Source organism: Protomyctophum parallelum (genome assembly GCF_964188405.1).
Source record: "Protomyctophum parallelum genome assembly, chromosome: 9".
Lineage (NCBI taxonomy): Eukaryota > Metazoa > Chordata > Actinopteri > Myctophiformes > Myctophidae > Protomyctophum > Protomyctophum parallelum.
Window position 1 is genome coordinate 10,100,726 of NC_139706.1, and position 25,390 is coordinate 10,126,115.

Genomic DNA, 25,390 nt, shown 5'->3' on the forward strand with positions numbered 1-25,390 from the left:
TTAACGATTAACATCTCTAGCACTCAGGCTGCATGTATTTCAGATGTTGGGGTTCTAAGAAGCTGCAACAGTGTAGTGGTTGGAGCATGTGCCTTTCATGCGGAAGGTTGTGGGTTCGAACCCTGCCTGGGGTCGACTTCAGCAAGGGCATGGGGTCGCAACGGGTTCCTAACACCAAATCAAAATGGGTTCAGATCTGAGCCAAGTCTCCTGAGGAGGCGCGTCTGAAGCCTGTCCTGGACGGGGTATCCGGACATGATTTTGCCATTATAGGTGGAATTTCCATAGCACTCTGCCCTTGCTGTTCTCAACCCGAGGAAGGAGAGTCCCGCAGGCTCCACAAATCTGATGTGTTTTTGGGCAGGGGGAACATTTCAACCTGTAGATGGCAGCACTGACAAGTTCAACACATTGTCTACACTTTGATTTTATGATATATTCCTGGAATGTTGAAATCTAGGATTGACACAATTTGTGTTTAAAGAAAAAAAGGAAAATAAATGAAGAGTTCCATTATTACTCTATAAGCACAATATCTAACACACACACACACACACACACACACACACACACACACACACACACACACACACACACACACACTATTAACCATGACTTTCTATTAGGCACTTAATATTTATGCATGAAAATACATTTAAGTTAATCACATTCACAGCATTAGTCAAATTATTGGACGGAATTACACAGATGGCTTAGTAGTTGCGGTATGTGGTCTGGTGTGCATTGTGCTGTTTCAGCAACATATTGTGCCATATCGGGCCATACTTGAGGTGAAAGCCAAGCTCAATAAGGAGATTAGGATGCCTAACTGGCAAGCTGCGATGTGCCCTCGTGCTTTGGCTGTCACATGTCTCACACTGCGGAGTGCTGCCAGCCTGTGACGTTGTTCACAGGGATTCCCCTCGATCAAGGTCACACCATGACACGCAAAACTGACACATTTAATCTGATCTCTTGTCATGACGAATATCCTTTTACATTCCACAGGGCCTGTATGAACTCAAAACTGACCGCACTAACTGACTGAGATGGACTGTCGGAATGCACAGATATGACTGGAAATCAACTCAATGGAATGAAAACAGAGAAATAAACAGACAGAAGTCTGTCTAAAACAACCATCAAATGTGTGGCCTACAAAACCCAATACACTGTCTGCAGTGGTGTGCTTTGGACAAGAAACTCATTGATTGGATCAATAGTATCCAGTGTCTTGGTGGATGTCTGGAAAATGGATGTAGATGTAGACAAATAGGAACTAATCTAAGCCCACAGAGTGCACACCGCATCCGATTCTAGAAGTAGGCAAATTTCATTCTTATCTCTAGATTGTCTAGATTCTAGACAATCTAGAGATAAGAATGAAATTTGCCTACTCAGCCGGAATACATTTCTAGACTCTAGAAATGTATTCATTTCAATAACAATGTTATTATATTGTTATACTATATATTTCCCTCTCTTTATGGTTAGTGTGGAAACCTAAGAAAACAATAGAAATACCTCCAGAGACAAATGATACTAGCTAGTAAGCTAGTATCATCCAGAATAGTAGCAGTAGGAATAGTAGCTAGGTGCTGCATGAACCTATACAATACAGTGACTTTGGTTCATACTATACTGTCCCAACTGATCAGAAGCTTGGGTCGTTTGAGAAGAACTGATGACATAATGAAGGGATATAGAATTAACTGTGCTATAAAGTCTAAACGATCAATAAGTGCAGTTCATTCATGCACATATTGTTTCATAGTAACCACAATACCTGTCCTTTCCTGTTGACACCAATGATACCAGCCGTCGGCTCGTGGGGGGCAGTGACAAAGATGGTCTCCCCACTAATCCTGTTCATGTAGATGCAGGTGCCAGTCTCCAGGTCGTACAGGTGGATGTAGCCATATTTGGTGATAAGGAACACCACGTCTTGTTTGGAGCTGATCTAAGGGGCGGGCGAGGAAGAGACAAAAGCTTAACCCATTTTGACCTGAGATCAGATTCTAAAAATGTCTTCTACATCCTGACAGTTTTCTGAAAAAGCTATGTTTCTATGTCAGTGGTTCTTCGATTTAAAAAAAATAGCAGACCTACAAGCTCGTAGCGCGAGCTTGTAGATCTGCTATTTCTCAATAGCTAAAGCATAGCATAATGCTAACACCAAAACGGGTTCCCGCCCCAAAATGGGTTAATGGCCGAGCGCATGTTCATTTGACGTTATGCGCCGTCTGCGAAAAATAACGGTGTGCAAACACTCCTGGCTAGACCAGATCTGTGGCCGTGCGCATATCTGCTCCACTGTCTCCATTTGGGAGACAATATACGTGCGTGCGGGGGGCATACGTATGGAAAATAATTAGAACCGATCCTAAGAATCTTTAGAGCATGCGTATCCGGGGCCCGCACTACACGTTTGTCTGGTGTAGCCAGTATCATTGATATTCATTGGATCTTTCTAAACGCGCTGTACGCACGCAGTCATTTACACTCATAGACATAAATTACATCTCAACTTATTCATACACCAACACTTTTGCTTTCAACAGTGTGCCATTCCCATTCTAGTGGGAAATTATTACATTATCATCACCATGCTGGGCCAGCGATTGCCTTTTTGTATTGAGAATGAATATTTGAATTAAAGTGCAGGCACCGTAGTAGGTCTACTCTAAAGTAATTTGTATTACCTGCATGGCGACGGGGAAGTCATTCTGAGCCTCTGGAGGGAAGAAAACATCCACAGCTTTCTTTGGAAACGGTTGGTTGCCTGTCGGAGGAGTCCCCACTTCGATAATGTGCAGCTAAGAGAACAAAATAGACAGTAGCATTAGCCAATAGGAAAAGTTAATGTTCATATCTCAACAACTTTGACATCTTTATTGATAATGTAACACACACACACACACACACACATACATACATACATATATACAGTATATATATAAGAAAATCAAACAACAAATACATACATTGGCCTACCAGTATCAAAAAGATAAAATGCTAAAAAAGCAGCCGTTATGTCAAAATAAGATTAACATAGATTTGAGGTCCATTTCCCCTGTAGCGATGGATATCATCTCCATCGCTCTACTAATGCAGCACTAAAGGCTGGGACGTGGCGCTGTGGGTAATAATACCTTTCCCCCTGCTTGTCCTCGCACAGCGAAACAGAACAGGGTCGACTCCTCTGTGTTGCCCTCCATCTTGAACTGGGCAAATCCTGCTGCGTGGCCCTCGATGGGTTGAGACACCTTTCTGTCCACAGAGTACAACTGCATGGCTCCCACTACGCGGTTTTGCTGGAGAAAACAAGGGCAGAATATCCATGTTTTAAAGCAGTGGTCCTTGAGGGAGTTCCAGGTGGTCCCCAGCTGAATGATGGAGTTGGTAACCGAATGGACCATCATAGATCTTTAACTTTTGAGTGTAAAATGAAACCAAATGAACCCTTGGTCCTTTGGTTTCATTTTACACTCTCAAGAGTTAAATTATTGTTAAACAATCTGCATTACTTTTACAAGAAGTCTACACAATAGAATGTAGAATTGTTATTTTGATCAATGTTTGCCTGTTATGTCTCCTATGGTACCATATCAATACAGCATGGAATTGTGGACAAAAATCGTATCCAACAATAAGAAAATATTCTTTAGTTTTGGGTCTGAGAGGCTAAATCTCAAATGGTGGTCCGTGGCTCAAATGCAGAATAAATAATGGGCCTTGATACAAAAAGGGTTGATGAAAACCACTGTTTTAAAACTCAATTCGCGCCAGCATTAATTAATCCCTCGATAGCGTATTGCCAAGGTTTTATCGCGCGTAACACTTACTTTGAAGAGCCAAATATCCGTAACCGAATGTTACAATGCCCGGATGTTGTTGTGTCGGTCGGAGACGGAAACAGCCGACCGCTAAGGGTACTAATTTAAACCTTCTAAAACTGTTGTTTTTTTAATGTAATCTTTTTGCAAAGAGCTTTTTGTTAATGGCAGAGGGAAAGGCACATTATTTTTTTCAGGAGACATTGGAATTTTCGTTAGGCTACAAAAACTAAAGATTAGGTTTATATATTAAATCAACCTACTGCTTGCATTCAGGAGAAATTATCTCTACAGTAACAGTATCTAATAGGACATAATGGAGATTGCATTGAAAGGGCAGCAAATTAGTGCCGATCGGTTAGAGCGCTTCAACCAGAAGGGGTCCGTCTGTGTGTCTACCTGTGCCGAAATGCCAATGAGCAGCAGCCATTTCTGTTTGGCATCTGTGCGGTAGTTGATGATCTGGCAGCCGGCCAGGCTCGAGTGGCGGTCAAAGACCTTGAGCGGCTGCGAGTCTCCCTCCATGCTCCAATGGTACACAGCGTTGTCCGTGACCAGCGCCACAGTGTTGAGCGAGATCCACTTCCAGAAGGTGACGTCGTCCGTCATGGTGTGGGCCTTCATTTTGCTCTTCATCTCGATGTTGAAGATCTGCAGGGTCTTTGCCGCTGAAAATATTCACGAGCCAAGTTGAGGCGCGCCGATTGCATAGGCGCAGGTTTGGTAGAAAAGCAAAGTTACTAATTGCTACTGAGACCAATACACACAAACCACACCAGGCGTTGGGAGAGGGTGGGGTGGGGTTGGGGGAGAGTGGGGGTGGGGTTGGGGGGGGAGGGACTACCAAGATTCCACTTGTTGGAGAAATGTTGGTGAGTCAGGGTTTGGTGCGAGTTATATCACCAAATGACCATAACAACAAGACAGCAGCAGTTGAAAAATGCAACGGGTGCAAGGCCAACAAACGGGCAAAGCAAGTTAAGTGCTAGGAGGATCTGCATTCAGTTAGGTCTGAGACAATAAACAGGTGTGGGACAAACAAATGCAGCTGTGGCTGAATATGTAAACATCTTGTGGTACAGTGAAGTGACAGCTTTCCAGGAACAGAGAGGAGAAGAAAAAAACTAATGTGAGTTTATGCTATTCAAGTGGGTCCAAGTTGGGTTGGGGCTGTACAAAAACATATGGTATGCTTGGACACTAAAACTACTCTTCAAGCCTGGAAAACATTTCATTTTAATTAAACTCAATCTTAGGCATTAGCGTCACCTGCAAGACCACCCCCACCCCCACCCCCACCCCACATAGATAGGACACTGTTTAAGCACTACAAAAACTATAGTCTTGTGTAACCGTCCGTAATAGGTATGCCTGCTGGTTAGAAATACCAAGCACTTGAAAAAGGCTTTTGTCTGTTTCTACATCGGTACAGTCAATTGTCTTGACCTAAATAGTAAAAATCTGGTCAGCTGAGACGAACAACAGTCTAAGTCCATAGTAATTATCCATAATGTATACATGATCCATGGATTAGGGGCGAGTACAGACAGGCCTTTTCGGGGAGGGGTCAGAATAAATTATGGGCCGAGACTGTTCAGGGAGCCCATCATTTGAGGCCCTAACCCAATGCAATTTAAAATAGGATTTTCCAGGCCCATGTGGAAGTTCAACCCACCCATATTTAGCACTCTGGTTAATTTGGCTCAAGCTCTGCAAATATTTATACATACATAAAAACAGAGAACTTCAAGCATGTGATCAGATCCTCTTTGGGATTCACAGCAATTATGTTAATCCTAAAATGGGGACGTTTTTGGTGTTTGGGGCTGAATGCAGATTAAGAAAGAAGGACCACAAAGCAGACAAACAGATGTGATGACAGAAAGGTTGGTGGAGGGATGCACTAATCACGCCCATTCGGTTTCAAGCCCCTCCCCCTAATACCGGCTTCTTCTTCTTATTATTATTAGTGGATCCTTTTAGCCTATAATATGCATCTCAGTCAAGACGAATCAAAAGTCTCCTTTCAACTCAACTACACCCAATATTCACTGTGCATTAAAATAAAAAAAGCTATTAGATAATTATATTAAACACAACCACTCACTAAAATAAAAATTATAAAATAAAAACGTGTGAATGATCGAGAAAGAAACTTCTCCTGTTGTGTGTACACAAATTATGCTGTGTAAACACACAGCTGATAGTTAATTCAAGTCCAGGACAAATGAAAACAATAGCTCCCAACAACAATAGTTACTAGGTTACAACTTCAATACAGTAGGGGCTTGAGTAAGAAAAATAACTTTTAATTTAATTAACAGAAACCACCATTTACAAACATGGCTTCTTCATTTCAACTAGAGTCAAATTAGAGGTTACTGCACGACAAATACGGAAGCTTAGATTTCTTAAGCTACTTGGGTCTAATCCTGTGAGGTAAATGTCATCAGTATTAGTCAAAAAAACTACCAAGCGCTCCGCCTCCAAAAATAAGAGGGTAGGCTAAATGCCTAAATTCTGTAAAAGATATATCATGCAATGTGCTTGAAAATTCGTATTCTCAGGCATTCTCCTGAAAAGGTTAAAAGAAATGCAATAGTCTGTGTGCTAAATAATTTAGTTTAATCTTATAAATCTTCAAAGATGCTGCTAATAGAACATGTGCGAAAATACACCACACTGTCATCAATAGAATAGCAAAACACCTCAATGCCACTGCTTGCTTTCTGCAATCTTCTAGATTATTCAACTAAATAAAGTATGCAGGATTTTATATTCCTATAGTCTCAGACATTCACTAGGTAGGTTAACTAACTGATTAATTATCCGATTCAAATTCTGGAAAAGCTTTTTTATATTTTTGCATTCCCCTCAGTGTATCCTGCTGTTGAACTGTCACCCTGCTTGCAGCACTACCGTTATACATTCAAGCACGCATTACTGCAGCAGCGAGGAACATCAACACCGTGGAGACATCATTTCAACACAGTGCATATACAGGATTTACACTTTGACAACTCATGAGGTAAAATTCAACTCACCGTCTGCAAACATAAGAAAGCAGTAAGAAATGAAAAAGAGCAAAAACAAGCAAAAATAGACAAAGCATTCATGATAGTGTGACATTTCTGCTAGCGTTGCTACTTTTAATTATATCATAACAGTATTAATGTCCTGTAGGTAGGTCGCAGTTTGAACAAATCTTAATGACTGCAAAGCGAAACAAGAGAACAACCAGGTGCTCAGTGGAGGTACAAGTTGAGTTAAATATTGTATACGGTTGGTGCTTCTAGGATCAACGGGACTAAAACTTGAGGAAAAAAAGAGGAGCGATCCAAGCACTCAAAAAAAAGGAGAGGGCTGGAGTAAAATCAGGGTACAATATTAATATCAAAAAAGGTTAAAAATCCCAACAGAACATGTATGAAGCAAGCAAACAAACACAGGTCCTTATATATACACGTGAGACAGGCCAGTCAGGCAATCAGCATTAGTTGTGCAACTTTATCCTAAATATGAATCAAAATAATCTAATCATATATAGTTTGCTGTTTAGCAGAAGTGGAAATAAAAAAATAAAATGTAAAAGATATTTTAAAAGATATTTTCGTGAAAGGTTTCCTTACTCGGATTTTGGGAGGTGTAGTTTCAGACTCTATATAGAATTCTGAGATTGTGGAATAGTTGTCTGGCTGCACGAGACTAGCATTGGTGCAGAGCTACACAAGTGTGTGCCACTGCCTACAATATTTAAGAGGCTATATTAAGAGATATAGCCTGATTAGCCTGTTGATTGATTGTTTCTGTGCTTTCTGCGTTGCTCAGGCACATTGTGTAGCTCTGGGTGTGTTTCTACACTAATGCCGATTGCCTGACTGGCCTGTCTCATGTATATAATATAAGGACCTGAGACAAGTGGGTCGAAACATGTTGGCTTTAACCTTTTTGATATAAATAAAGTACCCTGATTTTTATTTTATTTTTTAACCTTTGAGTGTTTGGATCGCTCCTCTTCTTTAAAATCTTAATTACCGATTCATTTTTTATTTTACAAACAAATGAGAATGCCTGCATAACGGACATCAATATGTGAAGCAGACTATGCAGACAACTTGGCAACTGGCAGACAAAGACAGACATAAACTACACCAATGAGGCTGATGTTCCAAAACTAGTAAAGTAAGACATAGATGAAGGTTTTGGTCATCCCCTGAATTCATTTTTATTTGGTAAACACTATGTGCCAACAACACAGCCCTGTGTGTGGAACTTACCTTTGAGGGCGATAACTTTACTGGCAGGGTTCATGATAGCGCTGTCTGCAGAGATGGGCCTGCGGATAGGAGTGTTTGGATCTGCCATGTCAATGATGACAACTTGGGCCTGCTCGCCCACCTTCTCCCTGATGCAGATGAATTTATCCGACTCCATGGTTAGAGTACTAAATCCAATGTTGGCTGGGTTGATCCCCAGGTTCTGGAGCTGAAAAGGGGAAAACACAACATAACATGAGCCGAAGAAGATGGAATCTGACGTTTGTCGTTTGCCTTGCCCTGTTCCCTATATTAAAGTAAAAGGCTCCAATAGTCCAAGTTGCTCCAGCGTCTTCTGTATTCTGGAAAACATGGAAACTTTTACAAATCAAGGAAGGAAAAATCCACTAAGCTTAGTAACCTAGACACCTTGTAGTAAGGCAGGCCAGTACTTTTCAGTTTAAGTTCATGTAATATTGCATCTCCAAGGTGAATTTTGGGGCTCTCATAGCCACGATACAAAAACAGCAGTCAAGGAACACCACAGGGTTCCATCCCCGATTTATATGCCCATTATTAAAATGATGCTTGAGTAGTACATTTTTAAGACAAGACTTCTAATCCTAAAATTCCAGAAATAATTTAATGTATAATTTCTATTAACATATCAGGCTGTCCCAAGGGAGAGGCAGAGAAAGATGGGGAGAGGGGGAAGTGAGATGACGTCAAATAGAAAATATACTGCTTGTAATTGCCGTTTCACTTCAGCTCTCCTCCTGCAGGTATGAAGAACCACAAGGCAGGTCTGCCAAAAAAATAAATGACCCGCAGTGACAGTGGTGTGTGAGCAAGTGATGACATGATGCCAGCCGACCAGTATCTGACAGCTCTGATGTTGATCGCTATATATATATATTGTAATAAAACAAAAGAAACAATTGGAAATAACCGCCCGTGATACAATCAACTTGTCCAGCTCCAATGCTTAATACGACTATTATCGTGACATTGGCTCATTTGTATCACGACACAGTACACACTACTACAGCCCAGACAACTGAACTGCATGCTAGCTTAACATGCATGCAAAGGTTAACGAAAATCTATTGCGTTTTAAGAGCAACATCGCAAAACATAATGTATCGGTATTGCATACATTTCACCGAGTTGCTCGTACAGTAGCTAGGTTGACAGATATCTATGGAGACGAGCTAAATAGCCTCGAGCAGCTAATAGAATGTTGCACAGAAAACGGTGCCCCATCTAAAAATACGATGTTTTTTTTTTTTTTACTATTTCAGACAGAATTTGAAATATTTTGCGCAAAATAGTCGGATATAAAAACGTCGATTCGTGTTTGAGGTGTATTTTAGTCGGCGTCACTCGATCGGTACATTATTCAGAATGGCAACTGTCATATTTGTACAATTACTAGCCCTGGTCAAAGGCTTACAGCGAGTCCCTCTCTGACTCTGAGGCTCGCTGTAAGCCTTGGACCAGGGCTATACAATTACATGAACAGGAGGCAGGAGAAAATTATACAATCTGACACATACATCTGTTGGATTTGAAAACTATTAAACATGCATGGTATCACTTGATGTCAAACTGTTTAGGTGTTGCCGTTTATGGACACAGAATATATCAGACAGAATGGCAACTGTCATGCACTGTCGCGTACTCGCGTTCCTCTGGGAGACACAGTTGCGGTGGTGGGGGTCACGTAATTCAACAGGTCACCGACGTCGGTGTAGCCGCTGCTCGTCTAGCAGGCAGTAACCTCGCATCACCAGGCTTTCCACCGCCTAGCAGGCAGGCAGCTCGAGCGGGCTAACGGCTAAACGGGGGAGGGGAGGTCATTCATTTGGTTCTGCTGGCTGCTGGTGTTGACGTTTAACTTTAGCCAAAAGCTAGCCGCTGCTAGACGAGCTAGCTGTCAAAAACAGCCACAGTAATAGTAATAATAACCCGGAGAAAACAAGTACCGGTAATAATAACCCCCCCCCACAACCAATGTCCAATATAAATTGCTGCTGGTGGCTGACTGGCGTGTAAGGCGGCTGTGTGTGTGTGTTGTGTTCACACATTATTTTACCTGCAGGTGCTCCTGGAAGCGGATAGGGAGAATCTGCGCCATGGTTGTGGTGGTTGTTGTTGGGTTCTGTTCCAGCTTTTCTTCCTTCCTTCCCCCCCGCCTGGAAATACAAGCGAAACTGACGATAGCTGGCTAAAGCTAGCGGCGCGAGCTAGCTAGCTACGACCTCCTCAGTGGATCGGTGTAGGTCGGAGGGAGCCGCCAGTCAGTCACTGGGGAAAGATGATGCGTTATGCGAGTGTATTTAGCTGTACGTCCCCCCCAGGAAAAAAAAATGTTAAATGTATTCCTTCCCCGGCCCCCCGTCCGTCGCCGTCAGTCAGTGTGCGTTTTCGCCACTGGACTGCATCAATGAACTGCAGCAGCAGTGGCTAAACACGGCGCTGGTTCAAGTCCAAAATCCGCAATGATGGCGGCGGAAACGGGCTCAGAAACAGAACGGTTCACAATCCGGAAGCATCATTCACTGTGTGGTGGAAGGAAGGACACACTTCTGACCGTGACGCATAAACTCTGTGGCGTGACGTTACGCGCAGACCCCTGACCACATCATCACTATTATATTTATCACCTAAATTTCACAAGAGGGGGGGGGGGGGGTTAAATTAATTTCGCTCCTATGCCACTAAAATGTGGAACGCCCTACCAACGGCCGTTGAGAAATGTGTGAATCCCTAGACTCCTTCAAACCCTCTCTTCAAAGAGCACGGCTGCAATTCGAAACTGGCCCCTGGAGAGAAAAAAGTCCACCCCCCACCTATTTTTCCATACTGTACACGTTTACCCCCACGTTTATTTTATTCTATATATGATTTCCTTTTTGTATATTGGTAAATGTTAATCATGTCCTGATGAAAACTTTGTATTGACCTGTACCCATTCTACAAACTTAGAATTTTCAATCAATGAATCACACAATTCCACCATGTAGGTCCATTATTTAGTCTGCATTCATTTGAGCCACCCATGGACCACTGTTTGATGAGATTTACTGTAAGCTGAGAAGCTCCCCCTCTCTGACCCAAAACTAAATAGTTAACAACATTGGATAAGATTGTCCACAATTCCATGCTGTATCGAATCGATGTGGTACCCGATAGGAGAGATAACAGGCAAATGTTCTAGGCTAATTGTGTACTTAATAATTTAACTCAGGTGTAAAATGAAACCAAATGGACCCTGAGTTGAAGATCTAATAAGGGTCCATTTGGTTACCAACACTCCATCATTTAGCCAGGGACCACATGGAACCTCCTCAAGGACAGCTGGTGGTCCCCAGACATACTCGAAGTCCCCAGACCACTGGTTGAAAACCACTGGTGTAGTAGCCTACGTCAGTTCTGCGTAACTTGCTGGCAACCTCCATCGATTAATTTTTTTGTAGGGCTGGGTGATAGGCTACAATAGGCTAATATTGTAGATATTTGATACATGCACCTCAATATCGAATTAGTGGTGCTCCCACAAAATGTACACGAGATTTGTTTTATATTAAAATAGTCATCATTAATGCACAGTGGGTATTAATGGCAAACAATTCTAAGTCAGATATACCCCTTTAGCCTAATGCAGCCATTAAAACCAGGACAAAAGAAACACAAGCCGTACCATGGCATATCACAAGACAATATATAACGATATATTGCAACTCTAGTTCCAAGGTTACGGGTTTGAATTGTTCTATTTTGCTGCACTGTTGAGGTGCTTGTGTGAATGCGTGAAATATGCAACTTTTAAAATGTAACACATAGGCATTTGAAATGGAAAGGAAGACTCAAGACATAATCCATTTCAAGAAGCAGCTGTATTTGACTATAAAGGCATTTCTAATCCAGTGTCTCTAAGCTGTTTTCTTTATATTTCAGTGTAAAAAGCCTATACTCTATTAGAAAAAAAGAAACAGTAAACCCAAAAATAACAATTCATAATAAGAAAACAATAATCCAAAAAAAAGGATCCCCATTCACCAGTCATCTCAATTAAAATAGAAACAGCATTTTATTTTTGCTAACATTTTCCCTCAAAACATATATATATTTTTTCTTATATATATATATATATATATTTATATATATATATTTATATATTTATTCTCAAGGCAGTTGGTCATGGCCAAATTAATTGACCTTTTCATGGCCATTTCTCATGTTTCAAAGTTACAAAACATACCTAAAATGGAAGAAAAAAGGTGAGAAGCACAGTATAACACCACTGCACTGCCCAACAAGTAGCATCTCATTCTGACTGACGGGGGAAAGAGTGTGTCAGTAGAGTGGTGCACACATGCACGCACGCACGCACGTCGCACACACAAACTTTCTCTGGAACAAGTGCAATGCAAAGAGAAGGATTTCTCACACTAGCACAGAACTACAACATACTCTTTCACAGCACTCGGGTTGTCCGTCGCATTCCCTTTGCTCACGTCTTCCTTCCTCATCTCTCCTCCATCTCTCGACATGAAAGGCTTGTGCTGTATTGTTGTCGGGTGTTGTTCTTGGCTATCGTCAGCAGGTGTAAATCCACTTGAATGGAGTGACAGAGAGGGCAGACAGGACCCTCACCTCAGCCCTTCAAGGGCCAGTGACTTGCTATAGGAGTGGTGGTTCCCCACATCGGGGATCCCTGATTCATAGACGAGCAATGTCTCGTTCCACCTTCCACCTTAGAGTGTCACTCAGGTGAAAAGAGATAGTCCTTTCTTTTTTCCTAGCAGGGCTTGTCTGAAATTACTGTCTCTCTGTAAAAGGCAGTTTTTTCTTGTTTTAGATTGAATAATGATGTTCTCCAAATGAAGAGAAAGACAAAGAGATGGAGACAAAAAGAGAGAGAGGGGAGCGTGACAAATTGCCACATGCCAGCATCTTATTACAGTAACATATGTGAATATGTCATCCCTGAATACTGAAGACTGACTGCCCTGTTGACAAAAAATGTTACAGTTGGAGGGAGAAGAAGCGAGGGTGCAATTCCTGCAGGGGCTGTAATTGTACTTGGAAAGAGAAAGAGCAACCACAGTTTGTAAAAGCTAAAGGATGTGGGTGGTGAAGTGATTAGCTTCCCTGATTTACCTTTTCTGGCCATTTCTTGTTTTACATGATTCTAGTGTGTGTGTGTGTGTGTGTGTGTGTGTGTGTGTGTGTGTGTGTGTGTGTGTGTGTGTGAAAATGTTGATGGGAGAGAGTAATCCCTGGGCTACACAGGAGAGGGCAGCAGAGGAGAGATCCACGTCCACACAGGGGCATAGCCTCTTCCTTCCTTCCATCCATCCATCTCTTCTTCCTGACAGAACTATGTGCCTCTCTTTTGCAGCTCCTGAATAAAGGCTGTGGCGTGGGAGAGAGCATCAGTTAGTTCAGAAACAACCATCCGTCAGAGAGCAACAATTAATATTTATTTGACAAATAAGAGGGTATGTGCATGCATAAAAAGTCAGTGGCAAATCGAGTGGTAAAAGTGATGGGCAAAGTGAGTTTAATGTTTAATGCAATCAGATGTATAATGGGCTGTCAAGGCCAGAAAGTAGTTTCTTGCGACTTAGTAGGCAATCCCACATAACTTCGGGGTACGATGATGATGTCACACGCATACCCTCTATGTACATTTGCATCTACGGTATTGGACTGAGGCAGATTCTAAAACGCCTGACCTAAGTTTTCTGAAAACCAAAAGAGGTCCCCGTCCTGAATGGGTTAAGACAGTCCAACATGAAGTTTGGACACGTACACACAGTATGCAAAGTACAGTAAATACACACAGACTGGACTATAACATGGACACATAATCAAACTATATATGTCTATATATGTCCATATTGGTTTGCAAGAGGAAACATAATTAACTTGACCTACCTCCAATGATTTCCTCCTTTACTTTTTGTAACTCTTTCCGCACCTCCTCCAGAATTTCCTACAGGGCAAACAATTGGCATGAACATCACATGACATCCAGTAGGGCTGTGAATATTTGGGTGTTCCACGATTCGATTCCGATTCTTGGGGTCACGATTCGATTCCGATTATTGACGTCACGATTCGATTTAAAATCGATAAAAAAAAAAATCTAAAGCTTTTTTTTCCAGATTCAAAACAATTCTCTATTCAAAATGATTATCGATTCAATACATAGGCTTTCATCACAATCTACTCCAGCCAACTGAAGTGACTATACTACAGTAACTTGAAAATGACTGAAGACATGATGTTTACTGTGATTAGGGTAAGCTTACATTTCATATCACAAACACCATGTAGTGAAAACTCCTGTAAATGTAACAAAATCGATCTTTGGAAATTATTAATCGATTTTGAATAGTTCATAACGGGAATCTAATCTATTTTTTGACACCCCTAACATCCAGTATACGTGAGACACGGGCCTTGAGGTGCATTTGGAACCCAGGATGTAACAGTTCACCAGGGCAACCCAAGCGCAATATGTTTTGTAACAGTTAACCACTACTGAATATACTTTGTTGACTGGGGGGGGGGGGGGGGGGGTCCTCCAGGGGTCTATACTTGTTTGGTCCTCTTCTTTTCCCCTCTACACTAGATCTTTTTTGCAAATCTGCCAATCTATTGTAAATAAGTAGCTGCTATTTTCACAGAAACCAGAGGGGAGACATACCTGTTTCATTTTCTCTAAGTCTGTGTTGTCGTCATTTCCACTGGCATCATTATTACTAGCAGCACCGCTCTTCATCCTGTGAGAGAACGAGAGACAGAACAAGGCACATGAAGAAGACAGATTTGACGAAAGCCCTGGACTCCTTTTTGCACAGCTGCAGACATTTTGCCAAAGCCAGGCAATTCCATCATAGAAACTGTTGCTGTCAACCAACGGAGCCCATCGCCATAGCCACTGCAGGGGGGGTGAGGGAAAGCACCAGAGGATAGAAAGGTACATACATCAAGGGATGTAATGGACAACAATGCCACTTATACAGTGTACTGAAGCAAATGCCTGTGTTGTTCTCCAGATGATAAGAGTCTTTACACTATCAATCTATACATACAGTCTATGAAGGAGCATCACTGATATGTTTTTCTAGTAAAGAATGTGTATACAATATACCCTAAATGTTTGTTGCTGGAGATGGGTTTGGTTATGCCAGGGTGCGCACACACAAACGCGCACGCTAGGGCTGACCCAAAACATTCGAATATTTGAAGCTTTGTTCGATGGCATGGGATTCGAACATGAAAAAAAAGGAAGAAAGAAATACGTTTCTGTCTAAGACACACACACACACAAAACACAGAGGATTCTTAATGAAACGGCACAGTGATAGTGGAGATAGTGGGAGACAGACACATATACTACTGGGACACTGTTCTACTGCAGCCATGGTTTCTTTTTCCTGGCTCGTCGCTGAAGCTTCGAAGTTCTGGCGTTTTTTATATAGAAGCTCCAAATAAAAAACAAACGGTATAATATGTTGCTTATATCAGTGACTGCTCACCTCAGGTTGTTGAACAACTGGTGTCCATCTAACTTTTCAGGTATTTCTACATCACAGCACATGTCCCTCAGCAACCCGATAAACACAAAAACAAACAAAAAAAAGACACCCAAAGCCTTCTTCGGAGAGTTCACTAGGAGACCACAGACAGCACCACCATCTAATGCTTGTAAATTCCATGCAAATCAAAGAAGGATTAATATATTTGCGTGGACAACCATGGTCACTTCCACAGAGATATCTTGTTTTTTTCCGGCAGTGAGATAAAAGGTACTTTAGTGATGCGCGGGTCGGCTCTGAGGTCATTTGCTATTCGCCTACCACCTATATATGGTGGAAAACATTAAATATGACAGACCAGCATCTGAATGAATCTGAAAATATATTCATTTAGCCAAGTACATACTTCTTTTTCGATTTTTCACAATCTTTGTCCAGCCACAATTATTCAATGTCGGTATTTATGACCTGAATCTGCCTGAATTGGAGGACCGGCAGCAAGTCACCAAGTCCAACCAGAGCATCACCATTGCACTCAAAAAGGGCCTTTGAACGCATGACATTCTGCAGTCCATTAGATGCATGGTGCTATCAAGTTGTACAGTATACTATCCCCACCCAAGGCAGCATTCTGCAGTGAGGCTGCGCTGACCTGAAGGGGACGGAAGGAGAGAGAGAGGAAGGGACAGAGGGAGGACCGTGGACATGAGAGGATGATGGGGCAGCATTGTATTATACCTGGAACCCTGGGACAATGAGGGAGTGGCGTCCATGTTCTTGGGGACCGAGTTATTCCTGTTAGTGAAACACACACACTCTTGCTCTTAGAAAGGAAATGACAGGCACACGTTACACGTACACACACACACACACACACACACACACGAGTGGCGCGCACAACATTCTCATTGACAAAAGTACAGGTGTGTGCACGCATGCGTCTATGTGCGGATGGAGTATGTCGATATTAAAACACACAAATGAAATTATGACGGAAAACTGCGCTTCATGTCAAGACGTGTTAAAACATGGAAGCCGGAAACACTTTACGTTGGCGTGTGAGCCTGAGGTTGGCCACAGGGGACATGGGAACAGCTGACTTCTGCATTACCTGGGCATGGTAGACGCCTTCTCCCAAGGTCTTCTAACGGGTTCTGAGAAGACAAAAGTACATAATATGAACACACCAGTGCTAGACAAACATGTAATATCAGGATGAATTCATACAGCTGGCATGTTGTGGATTTTAAAAGGTTCAGTTCTCACCACTTTGGCCCTGAGACTCTGAGTCATCCTGCAGATAGAAGAGAGAGAGAGACTTCCAGTTAAATGGGATGGGCTCTCAACAACGCAAACGTCACAAACAGTATCCAGCCAGTCAGGGGTATTGAATGACAGATAAACTAGATTACTACTCACATTAGTTTTCGCCGGTGGCTCGCCGCCGTCTGCCATTTTTTTCCTGCGGATTCCACACAATCACGTGTTAATAATCAGCAGGTACATATTAACTGTCAACTGTTTTCCTGGACAACAAAGTAAAATGCCGGGCCCAGGCCGTAGCGTAACGGTCTGGGCACCGGACTGGTGATCCAGTCGCGGTGTGCCGCGGGTTCGACTCCCGGACCCGACACGGCCTTTACCGCATGTCATCCCCCCATCTCTCTCCCGTTTCCTGTCAGCCTACTTTCTATCCCTTAAAAAATCAATAAAGGCGTAAGCCGCAAAAAAAAAAAAAAAAAAAAAAAAAAAGTAAAATGCCACTCACCTCCGTGCCAGGATGGATGCCATCTCACCCATTAGGCCTCCTCCGCCGCCGCCACCACCACCTCCTCCTCCTCCTCCACCTCCTCCTCCTCCTCCGGAATTACTGGCAGCCTTGGCTGGCGCGGCCGCAGATCCTCCTTCCTCCTGCAGAGGGCAGCATAACAAAGAGTCAGGAGTGAACATGAATTGAAAATCACTGTGCCTGTAAGACACTAGTCTAGGTAGGCGTAGGGCAGTGGTTCCCAATGGTAGTTTCCCCAATAATTCCCAAACAAAATGTAGAAAACGTGTCCGTGACCCACAAATGGGTCCCAACCCACGGTTTGGAAAAGGACCAAGGTGTAGTTGTAGTAGCTGCACTACACAAGGTGACTTTAATACAGCGTGTGTGGATATACTACGATCAGGGCCTCTGTAACTAGTCAAATGGTTAAGAGTCTGCTGGGGCGGTATGCTATGCAATACCCAGTTAGAAAACTGTATATATAATATACACACGCATAGAGAGAGTATAAATGCCATCAATGACAAGGCTGGTACAGGTAATACACCTCAATAAAGATAGATACACAGTAAAGACAGCCTTGCGGTAAGTACTACTACGCCCATCTCCTAGTGGGCGTTCCTGAACAAACAAAAAACAAAGCAACCTAAACAAAGCAACACATTTGATTGGATATCGCCAGACGATGTTGTCCGAAGATGAAATATTTGCATGTTTTTTGAACAACGTTCCTCTGCCCACTTTTCGACTATCGCCTGGTATCGCCAGTAGTTGCCGGGTCCCATAATCAAATCACACACTTCCGGAAAATACGCTCAGGCTGTCGCCCGCTGTTGAAACGTACTGTGACAGTGGCAATGTGTGCACAACACACCGTAAACCTATTGTGTTTAACTTCCATGGTTCCCTCAAACATACACACCTTGACTACTTTGCGGAGCTTGGCACTTGCGATGGCAGCGGCCAGTCCCCCACCACCACCTCCGCCGCCCCCTCCTCCAGCGGAGGGCAGGGGTGGTGCGGGCGGGGCGGGAGGTGGTCCTCCAGGACCCCCTCCTCCTCCTAAGGAAGGTGGTCCGGGAGGGGCAGGGGCCGGAGGAGGGGCGGGGGCCGGCGGAGGGCACGGAGGCGGCGGAGGAGCCGGCGGAGGTGCGGGGGCGGAGGACATCATGGGAGGAGCTGGGGGGATGGCAGCTAGAGACGAGAGAAACAATGAGTCACTGTCACCGCTTAGCGTGAACATTACCACATGTACTCCTCATAAAGAGACCAGACTAGTGATAACCAGGGTTAGCGTGAACATTACCACATGTACTCCTCATAAAGACATCAGACTAGTGATAACCAGGGTTAGCGTGAACATTACCACATGTACTCCTCATAAAGACATCAGACTAGTGATAACCAGGGTTAGCGTGAACATTACCACATGTACTCCTCATAAAGAGACCAGACTAGTGATAACCAGGGTTAGCGTGAACATTACCACATGTACTCCTCATAAAGAGACCAGACTAGTGATAACCAGGGTTAGCGTGAACATTACCACATGTACTCCTCATAAAGAGACCAGACTAGTGATAACCAGGGTTAGCGTGAACATTACCACATGTACTCCTCATAAAGACATCAGACTAGTGATAACCAGGCTTAGCGTGAACATTACCACATGTACTCCTCATAAAGACATCAGACTAGTGATAACCAGGGTTAGCGTGAACATTACCACATGTACTCCTCATAAAAACATCAGACTAGTGATAACCAGGGTTAGCGTGAACATTACCACATGTACTCCTCATAAAGACATCAGACTAGTGATAACCAGGGTTAGCGTGAACATTACCACATGTAATCCTCATAAAGAGACCAGACTAGTGATAACCAGGGTTAGCGTGAACATTACCACATGTACTCCTCATAAAGACATCAGACTAGTGATAACCAGGGTTAGCGTGAACATTACCACATGTACTCCTCATAAAGAGACCAGACTAGTGATAGCCAGGGTTAGCTTAGCGTGAACATTACCACATGTACTCCTCATAAAGAGATCAGACTAGTGAACACAAGTAAGACGCGCAAACGCGGGAAGCGAACGCAGCTCGTGTGTGTGTGGTTGTGTGTGTGTGTGTGTGTGTGTGTGTGTGTGTGTGTGTGTGTGTGTGCTACAGCTGCGCCCTGTGTGTGTGTGTGTGTGTGCTACAGCTGCGCCCTCTGGTGGCGGGCGGGTGGTGTCACAGCGGGACAGACACACAGACATGAGCAGCAGGGTCTCATAGTAAGTGGCTCACTGCGTTCGCAATTACCACATGTACTCCTCATAAAGAGATCAGACTAGTGATACTGATAACCAGGGTTAGCGTGAACATTACCACATGTACTCCTCATAAAGAGATCAGACTAGTGATACTGATAACCAGGGTTAGCGTGAACATTACCACATGTACTCCTCATAAAGAGATCAGACTAGTGATAACCAGGGTTGCCAAGTCTGCTTCTTTCCCCCAGAGTTGCAGGAAAAAGATTAAGAGTCGTGGGTTGCAGTTTTTGGGCTCGTTTTAAAAATGCGGTGGCTTGTTCCAACAAGCAAAGATTTATTTGATACTATAAATACCCATAGATTTGGGGGAGTGTGAGACAGAATCGGTCTGGCGTCTATTATTAAGCCCTGGTATTAGGCTAAAGTATGTGTGTGATACTAGTATAACAAATGACCAAAACATTCATTATTATAGACATACATAATATTTATGATAAATGCATAAAATCTTTTTTATTGGGATTATATCGCCATATTATTGGGCTTGTTTGGCTCTCGCAAGAGTTGGCTTGTTTTTGGAGATGGGTTGGCTATTTCTCTTACGAGAGTTGGCAAAAACATTTGGGAATGTTGTCTGCTGAATCTTGTCAACACAATGTGTTTCTGACAATGTAAAAATGTAGCCGAATTAGCACAACTTTCACCAACTGACCCCTAGCCATGACTTGTTACAAAAAGGTACGTCTTGGGAGATCTTGTAACCTACAGTATCATATGCAATATGAACTGTACTCACTGTAGTGGCTTAATAAGTAGTTGGATAACAACTGTCTATGACTTGTAAATCATACGAGGAGGGACTGTACTCTAAGTGATGTGAATGATTAGGAGCAGCAGCAGCATGTCTTTTCTATGGAAGAGGAACAGCATGGTTAATGGGGGTGGTTGGTTGTGATGACTAACGCAGGCGTTTCCTGACCTGCGGCCGCTTGTCTCTCTCTCTCCTGCCTCTCCCGCTCTTGTCGTTCTCTCTCCTGCTGTTCCAGTCTTTGCTGCTCCGCTCTAGACAAAACACATTCATGGAGAAATGCATTCAAATCCATTCATCCATACAGAGGATATTAAAGAACTACTCCAATATACTGAACTCTTGAGGTGCTACATAATATGAAGGATGGGGCATTTTGCAGCTTCTGATTAGCCTATACTAGAGTGCAAAGTATCCCACCTCCTCCCCCAACACATCTGTCAGTCACAAAGATCTTTTATACACACACAGTCAGGAAGGCACACATGTGTGTACACAGACATGTGCACAATCTCAAACACAGCAATCTCAAGCATGCCGTGTGTGTGTGTGTGTGTGTGTGTGTGTGTGTGTGTGTGTGTGTGTGTGTGTGCGCATGACTGTGCACAACTGCACACACATTGGTGGTGAGATTTAAAAGCACTGTTGGTCGACTCGGGCACTGTGCCCAGACGGGAGGGAGGGACGGCCGGGGAACCATTACTGTTCCTTCTCGGAATCGATCAGGTTTACTCACTACTTTGGTCCTGTTATTTATTTGCCTTGCTCATCATCAAATAAACTATTAAGATTTTCACCAAAGACGGAGTGCCTTGGATTATTTTCTTTTCAAGTCTGCAATTTACACTTTGACAAGCAGTACAACTTGGAGGATACCTTTTGTCTATATGGTTTTACCTGCATCACCAAAGAGCACCCATCTAAGAGCCACTAACAGATCCCTGCAGCGCTTCCATTCCTCTATTTCTAAAAGGTTTAGTCACTACTCATGAGGCTGGTGAGCCATGCAAATCCCAACCAATCATATCTAGGCAGAACAACTAGTAAAGTGAATTCAAGCAGTACTTTGTGTATATAAGTCAGTCAGTCCTGTGCTTTATTAGAGATTTGGACCCTGCATAAGCCGTGCGGCATCAAAACAACATATAGTGCTCCTTTTGACAGACAGTTTCTCCTGGCCAATCAGAAAGCCTCTCCCTGCCATGCTGCATATGACCATTTAGGCTGAAATGAGATTAAAAGGTTAATACCTAGTCTATGCAGGCCAGTGCAGGGGTCAACACAGACACGTTGGTGGACGAGGGGATATAATATGGATGGAGGGACGGTGGGAAAGACGGGGGATTTTAATGTGAGATGAGATGTGTTGGCCTTCCTTGTCCCCTGTTTGACCTTTAACCTAGATGGACTTTAAGCAGCATGAGGGCTAATGCCATCAAATCCGCTACACGTGTGTGTGTGTGTGTGTGTGTGTGTGTGTGTGTGTGTTCCATGCACAATTAGCAGATCTGTGCAGGCAGGACAGAAGAAAGAAGCTAAGACAGCCTTGGTATACTTTGTTGTGAGGTGTTGTCACATGGTGTCGCGTTGTGAGCATGCAGTTCTGCTATTTTCATTGTACGACTATATCGATAGCGACTAAAACCCACAGTGGACTTCATTTGAACAGATGGACTCGTCTCGTAGGTCTGCCTAACATGGGCGCCTAGATGGGTTGAATTATCTTATCTTCAAAATAAACAAAAATTTCATATATCACTAAAGAGAGAGGAAGAGTTATGACAAAAGAATGTTTGCCTCGGAGGAAGGCACGAGCCGACATGCTTTGGTGTCGTTTTTTGTTTTATGTCTCAAGCCCGTTCAATTAAAAGGCATTGACATTTTTCAAACCACCTACCTGGAGTGCCTTGGCCATAACTCTTTCTCTCTCTTTGGGTAGCATTCCATTCCAGGAGTACTGGTGGTTTGAGGGACACATGTAGCTCTTCTGTTACCCCTCTTTCTCATATATCACTGTTAAGCTTAGTTAGAGAGTATCCATGACACTCACCACACGATCAGCAACGTACACCTAATGGCCCAATTTGTTTCGACAGGAAATCTTTATTAGATTGAAGCTACTTACACCTTGAACAACTACATTCGGAAGTGGGGGAGAATTGGCAATGGGCATATCACTGGCGTTAAACATTGTTACTTTTCACCATTTTCTTCTACTCTGCTACTCATCTTCTCTAGGACAATGACACCTCCAAAAACCTTGAAGAGTACAATGTAGGTCAAAGAGACATAGTAGACCTGTAAACACAAGGTGGGCACTGGATGAGGATAGCACCCGGTCTCCCCCAAAGAACACCAGTCTTGGCCCGGGCTGCGGGCGTGGTGGTCCGGGCACCCTAGGCTGCAATGCCAGCCTGACACCGCGTTGCAGGTTCGAATCCCAATGTTCGACGACCTTTGCTGCGTGTCACTCACCCATCTCTCTCCCCATTTACCTGTCCTATCAATAAAGGCATAAAAGCCCAAAAATAAATGGTAAAAAAAAGAAAGAAAAAAAAAGAACACCAGTCCTGGTACCTTCGCTGTTGTTCCAGCTCCTCTGCGGTTGGTCCATTTGACACTGGGCGAGGGAGGGTGGCGTAACCTGTAGAAAGACAGCATGGGACGTTTCCGATGATTAGCTAAAGGGCATGGTATATAATACATGTTCTGTTTTCTACACAAAGCACTAGGAGAGATGGTGAGAAGGACAGGTATACCGTCTGACTACATTCCGTCTGAACATTTTCACCTATAATGACGTGCCTAAAATAGAAAGTGGTTAACCCATTAAGACCCGATTCTATAAATGGCTTCTAAATAAAACAGTTTTCTGAAAATAAAATAAAATGTTTCTATGGCAATGGTGCTCAAACCTTTTCACTTCAAGGACCCCCAAAATTATATGTTCTGCTGACCCCCATCTGAAAATATTTTGTTCCAGGGACCCCCAGAAGCAAAGATTGAGTTACACATATTCATGCACTCTGTGCCGCACTATGAGCTTGTAGATCTGCTATTTTTCAAATAGCTAAAGTATAAAATAATGGTTAAAGACAAGTGGTTAAAAGGTAAGGTGACACAGATGCATTCCACCAAGGTCTTAATGGCTTTAGGGAGCATAAAACAAGGCCTGGATCTCAGGCGACCCACCGGTCGTTGCCATTGATTACCTGCGTCTGCCATTGAAGTGAGCACCTCCAGAGCGTGCGCCATGCCGTTGGCGAACAGAGCGGCATCCTCCTTGCTGCCAAAGTTCAGCCCCCAAACCTGCCGCGCGTCTCGCCACTGATGGAAGTTAGGCGTGGCCTGGTTGTACTTCAGGCCTTTCACGATTGGACAGTTTATAACCACCTAGAGAACGGGTTGGACGGACACAACAGGTGACCCGTGTTAGCAGACATGCAATTTACTATTACAATTGTATTTTCAATTTAAGCATTTAGCAGACTTAATCCAGAGCGATTTACAGTAAGCAAGAACAACACATGGTAATACATCAACTACATAGAAATAAAATAGTCATCAAGAATCATAAGCAAGCTAACGCCTGTCTAACAGTAGAATATCTGTGCAATGAAACTATGAGTAGCGGTATACACTATAGATGCAATGTGAAGACTTTAGGAATGGTGAATTTGAAAATGACAAAACAGAAGCTATTAGACGTGAGTGAGAAACCTCGTTTCCATGAAATAACCTAAAACAAACATCCAGAAAAATAATAAAGGAAGAATGTAACTAAATTAACAAAAAAATAAAGAATACAAATTGTGTGGGGAAAAAAAAGAGGTTTCTCCAACATTAGCCTCAGAGACCACATGCATTCTCATTATGGCATTTATGTTTAATGTTTGGCATACAGTTTGCACTGAAGTTGTTTCGCCCAGCAGGTGGCGTAAGCACTATACACAAGTGGGGGGGGGGGGGGGGTAGGTTTGGGGACGTTGAGCGCAACCTGAATGTGCTGACGCACCATTTCCCTGTTTGTTTTACAGCCTCTGAATTCCACAGGGCAAAGGAGAGAGAGAGAGCGAGAGAGGGGGGAGGGGGGGGGGGCAAAGAGGAGAGCCAATCAGAGTGAATAGTACACCGGTAGTCGGCACGTGTGCTCCAATGGGAGAGAGGCTAACTAACAAGTTAAATTGCTGCAACCGGCATGCGAGAGGCATTCCTAACCTCTGTCCAGTCCTGTCAAACAGCAGATAGATAAATGCAGCCAGGTTGGGACAGATAGAAGGAATGCAGGACCATGAGCAGCACCGCAAACATACAAATGCAATCTCCTGTTTCAAGTCAATGGCAGGCAGGGGAGGAGTAAGGGCGTCGAGAGGGAGTGATACGGTGAGAGATCAAGAAAAGAGACAAATGATGTGAAAAAGGGGAGAGATGGAAAGAGACACCATATATAAGTAAGTAAGTAGCCTTGCTGAGCCATGAGGCCCATAGGGCAGGAGCCTATCTCCTGTTTCCGTAGCGTGAGGCAGCTTGATGTACCAGTACACCCCCTGTAGTGCCTGTACATGACGCTAGTATGTCGCAGGGACTTACATACCCCCAATCCAACCCTTGATGCTGAGTGCCAAGCAGGGAGGCACTGGGTCCCATTGTTTAGAGTCTTTGGTATGACCCGACCGGGGATTGAACCCCGACATCCCAGTCTCAGGGCGGACACTCTAACCACAAGGCCAGTGAGCTGGTCCGACACTGAATATGAGAGAAAGATAAGTTTGTCCTCATCTGCTACTCCCCACCCCCCACTTTTTGCTTTGACAATGTAAACGTATGTTTGCTCATGCCAATAAAGCTCTCCTACTATATATGTAGTACTAAGAGTGTCACCAGCGTATCTCGAGAACCA

General features: G+C 43.4%; 2 protein-coding genes across 4 annotated transcripts in view; both read right to left on the reverse strand.

The window, feature by feature from the left end:
- The window catches only part of LOC310864898 (clathrin heavy chain 1-like), a 37,062-nt gene extending 26,463 nt beyond the window's left edge, over positions 1-10,599 (reverse strand). For both annotated transcript variants that reach the window (XM_083773726.1, XM_083773725.1), the window contains exons 1-6: positions 10,188-10,599; positions 8,114-8,321; positions 4,236-4,504; positions 3,153-3,314; positions 2,703-2,816; positions 1,787-1,960 (exon numbers count right to left, since the gene is read on the reverse strand). In XM_083773726.1, coding sequence (XP_083629852.1) covers positions 1,787-1,960; positions 2,703-2,816; positions 3,153-3,314; positions 4,236-4,504; positions 8,114-8,321; positions 10,188-10,229 — 969 coding nt within the window. In that variant the 5' untranslated portion in view covers positions 10,230-10,599. The remainder of the gene's footprint in view (positions 1-1,786; positions 1,961-2,702; positions 2,817-3,152; positions 3,315-4,235; positions 4,505-8,113; positions 8,322-10,187) is intronic.
- A 1,373-nt stretch (positions 10,600-11,972) lies between these two features.
- LOC310864239 (uncharacterized protein) overlaps positions 11,973-25,390 on the reverse strand; it is a 38,871-nt gene continuing 25,453 nt past the window's right edge. Inside the window, exons 3-14 of one of the 2 annotated variants that reach the window (XM_083772853.1) lie at positions 23,703-23,883; positions 23,068-23,134; positions 20,662-20,744; positions 18,342-18,613; positions 17,417-17,559; positions 17,068-17,110; positions 16,915-16,942; positions 16,760-16,802; positions 16,387-16,443; positions 14,814-14,889; positions 14,039-14,096; positions 11,973-13,513 (exon numbers count right to left, since the gene is read on the reverse strand). In XM_083772853.1, coding sequence (XP_083628979.1) covers positions 13,479-13,513; positions 14,039-14,096; positions 14,814-14,889; positions 16,387-16,443; positions 16,760-16,802; positions 16,915-16,942; positions 17,068-17,110; positions 17,417-17,559; positions 18,342-18,613; positions 20,662-20,744; positions 23,068-23,134; positions 23,703-23,883 — 1,086 coding nt within the window. In that variant the 3' untranslated portion in view covers positions 11,973-13,478. The remainder of the gene's footprint in view (positions 13,514-14,038; positions 14,097-14,813; positions 14,890-16,386; positions 16,444-16,759; positions 16,803-16,914; positions 16,943-17,067; positions 17,111-17,416; positions 17,560-18,341; positions 18,614-20,661; positions 20,745-23,067; positions 23,135-23,702; positions 23,884-25,390) is intronic. The other variant, XM_083772854.1, reaches the window with a different exon arrangement.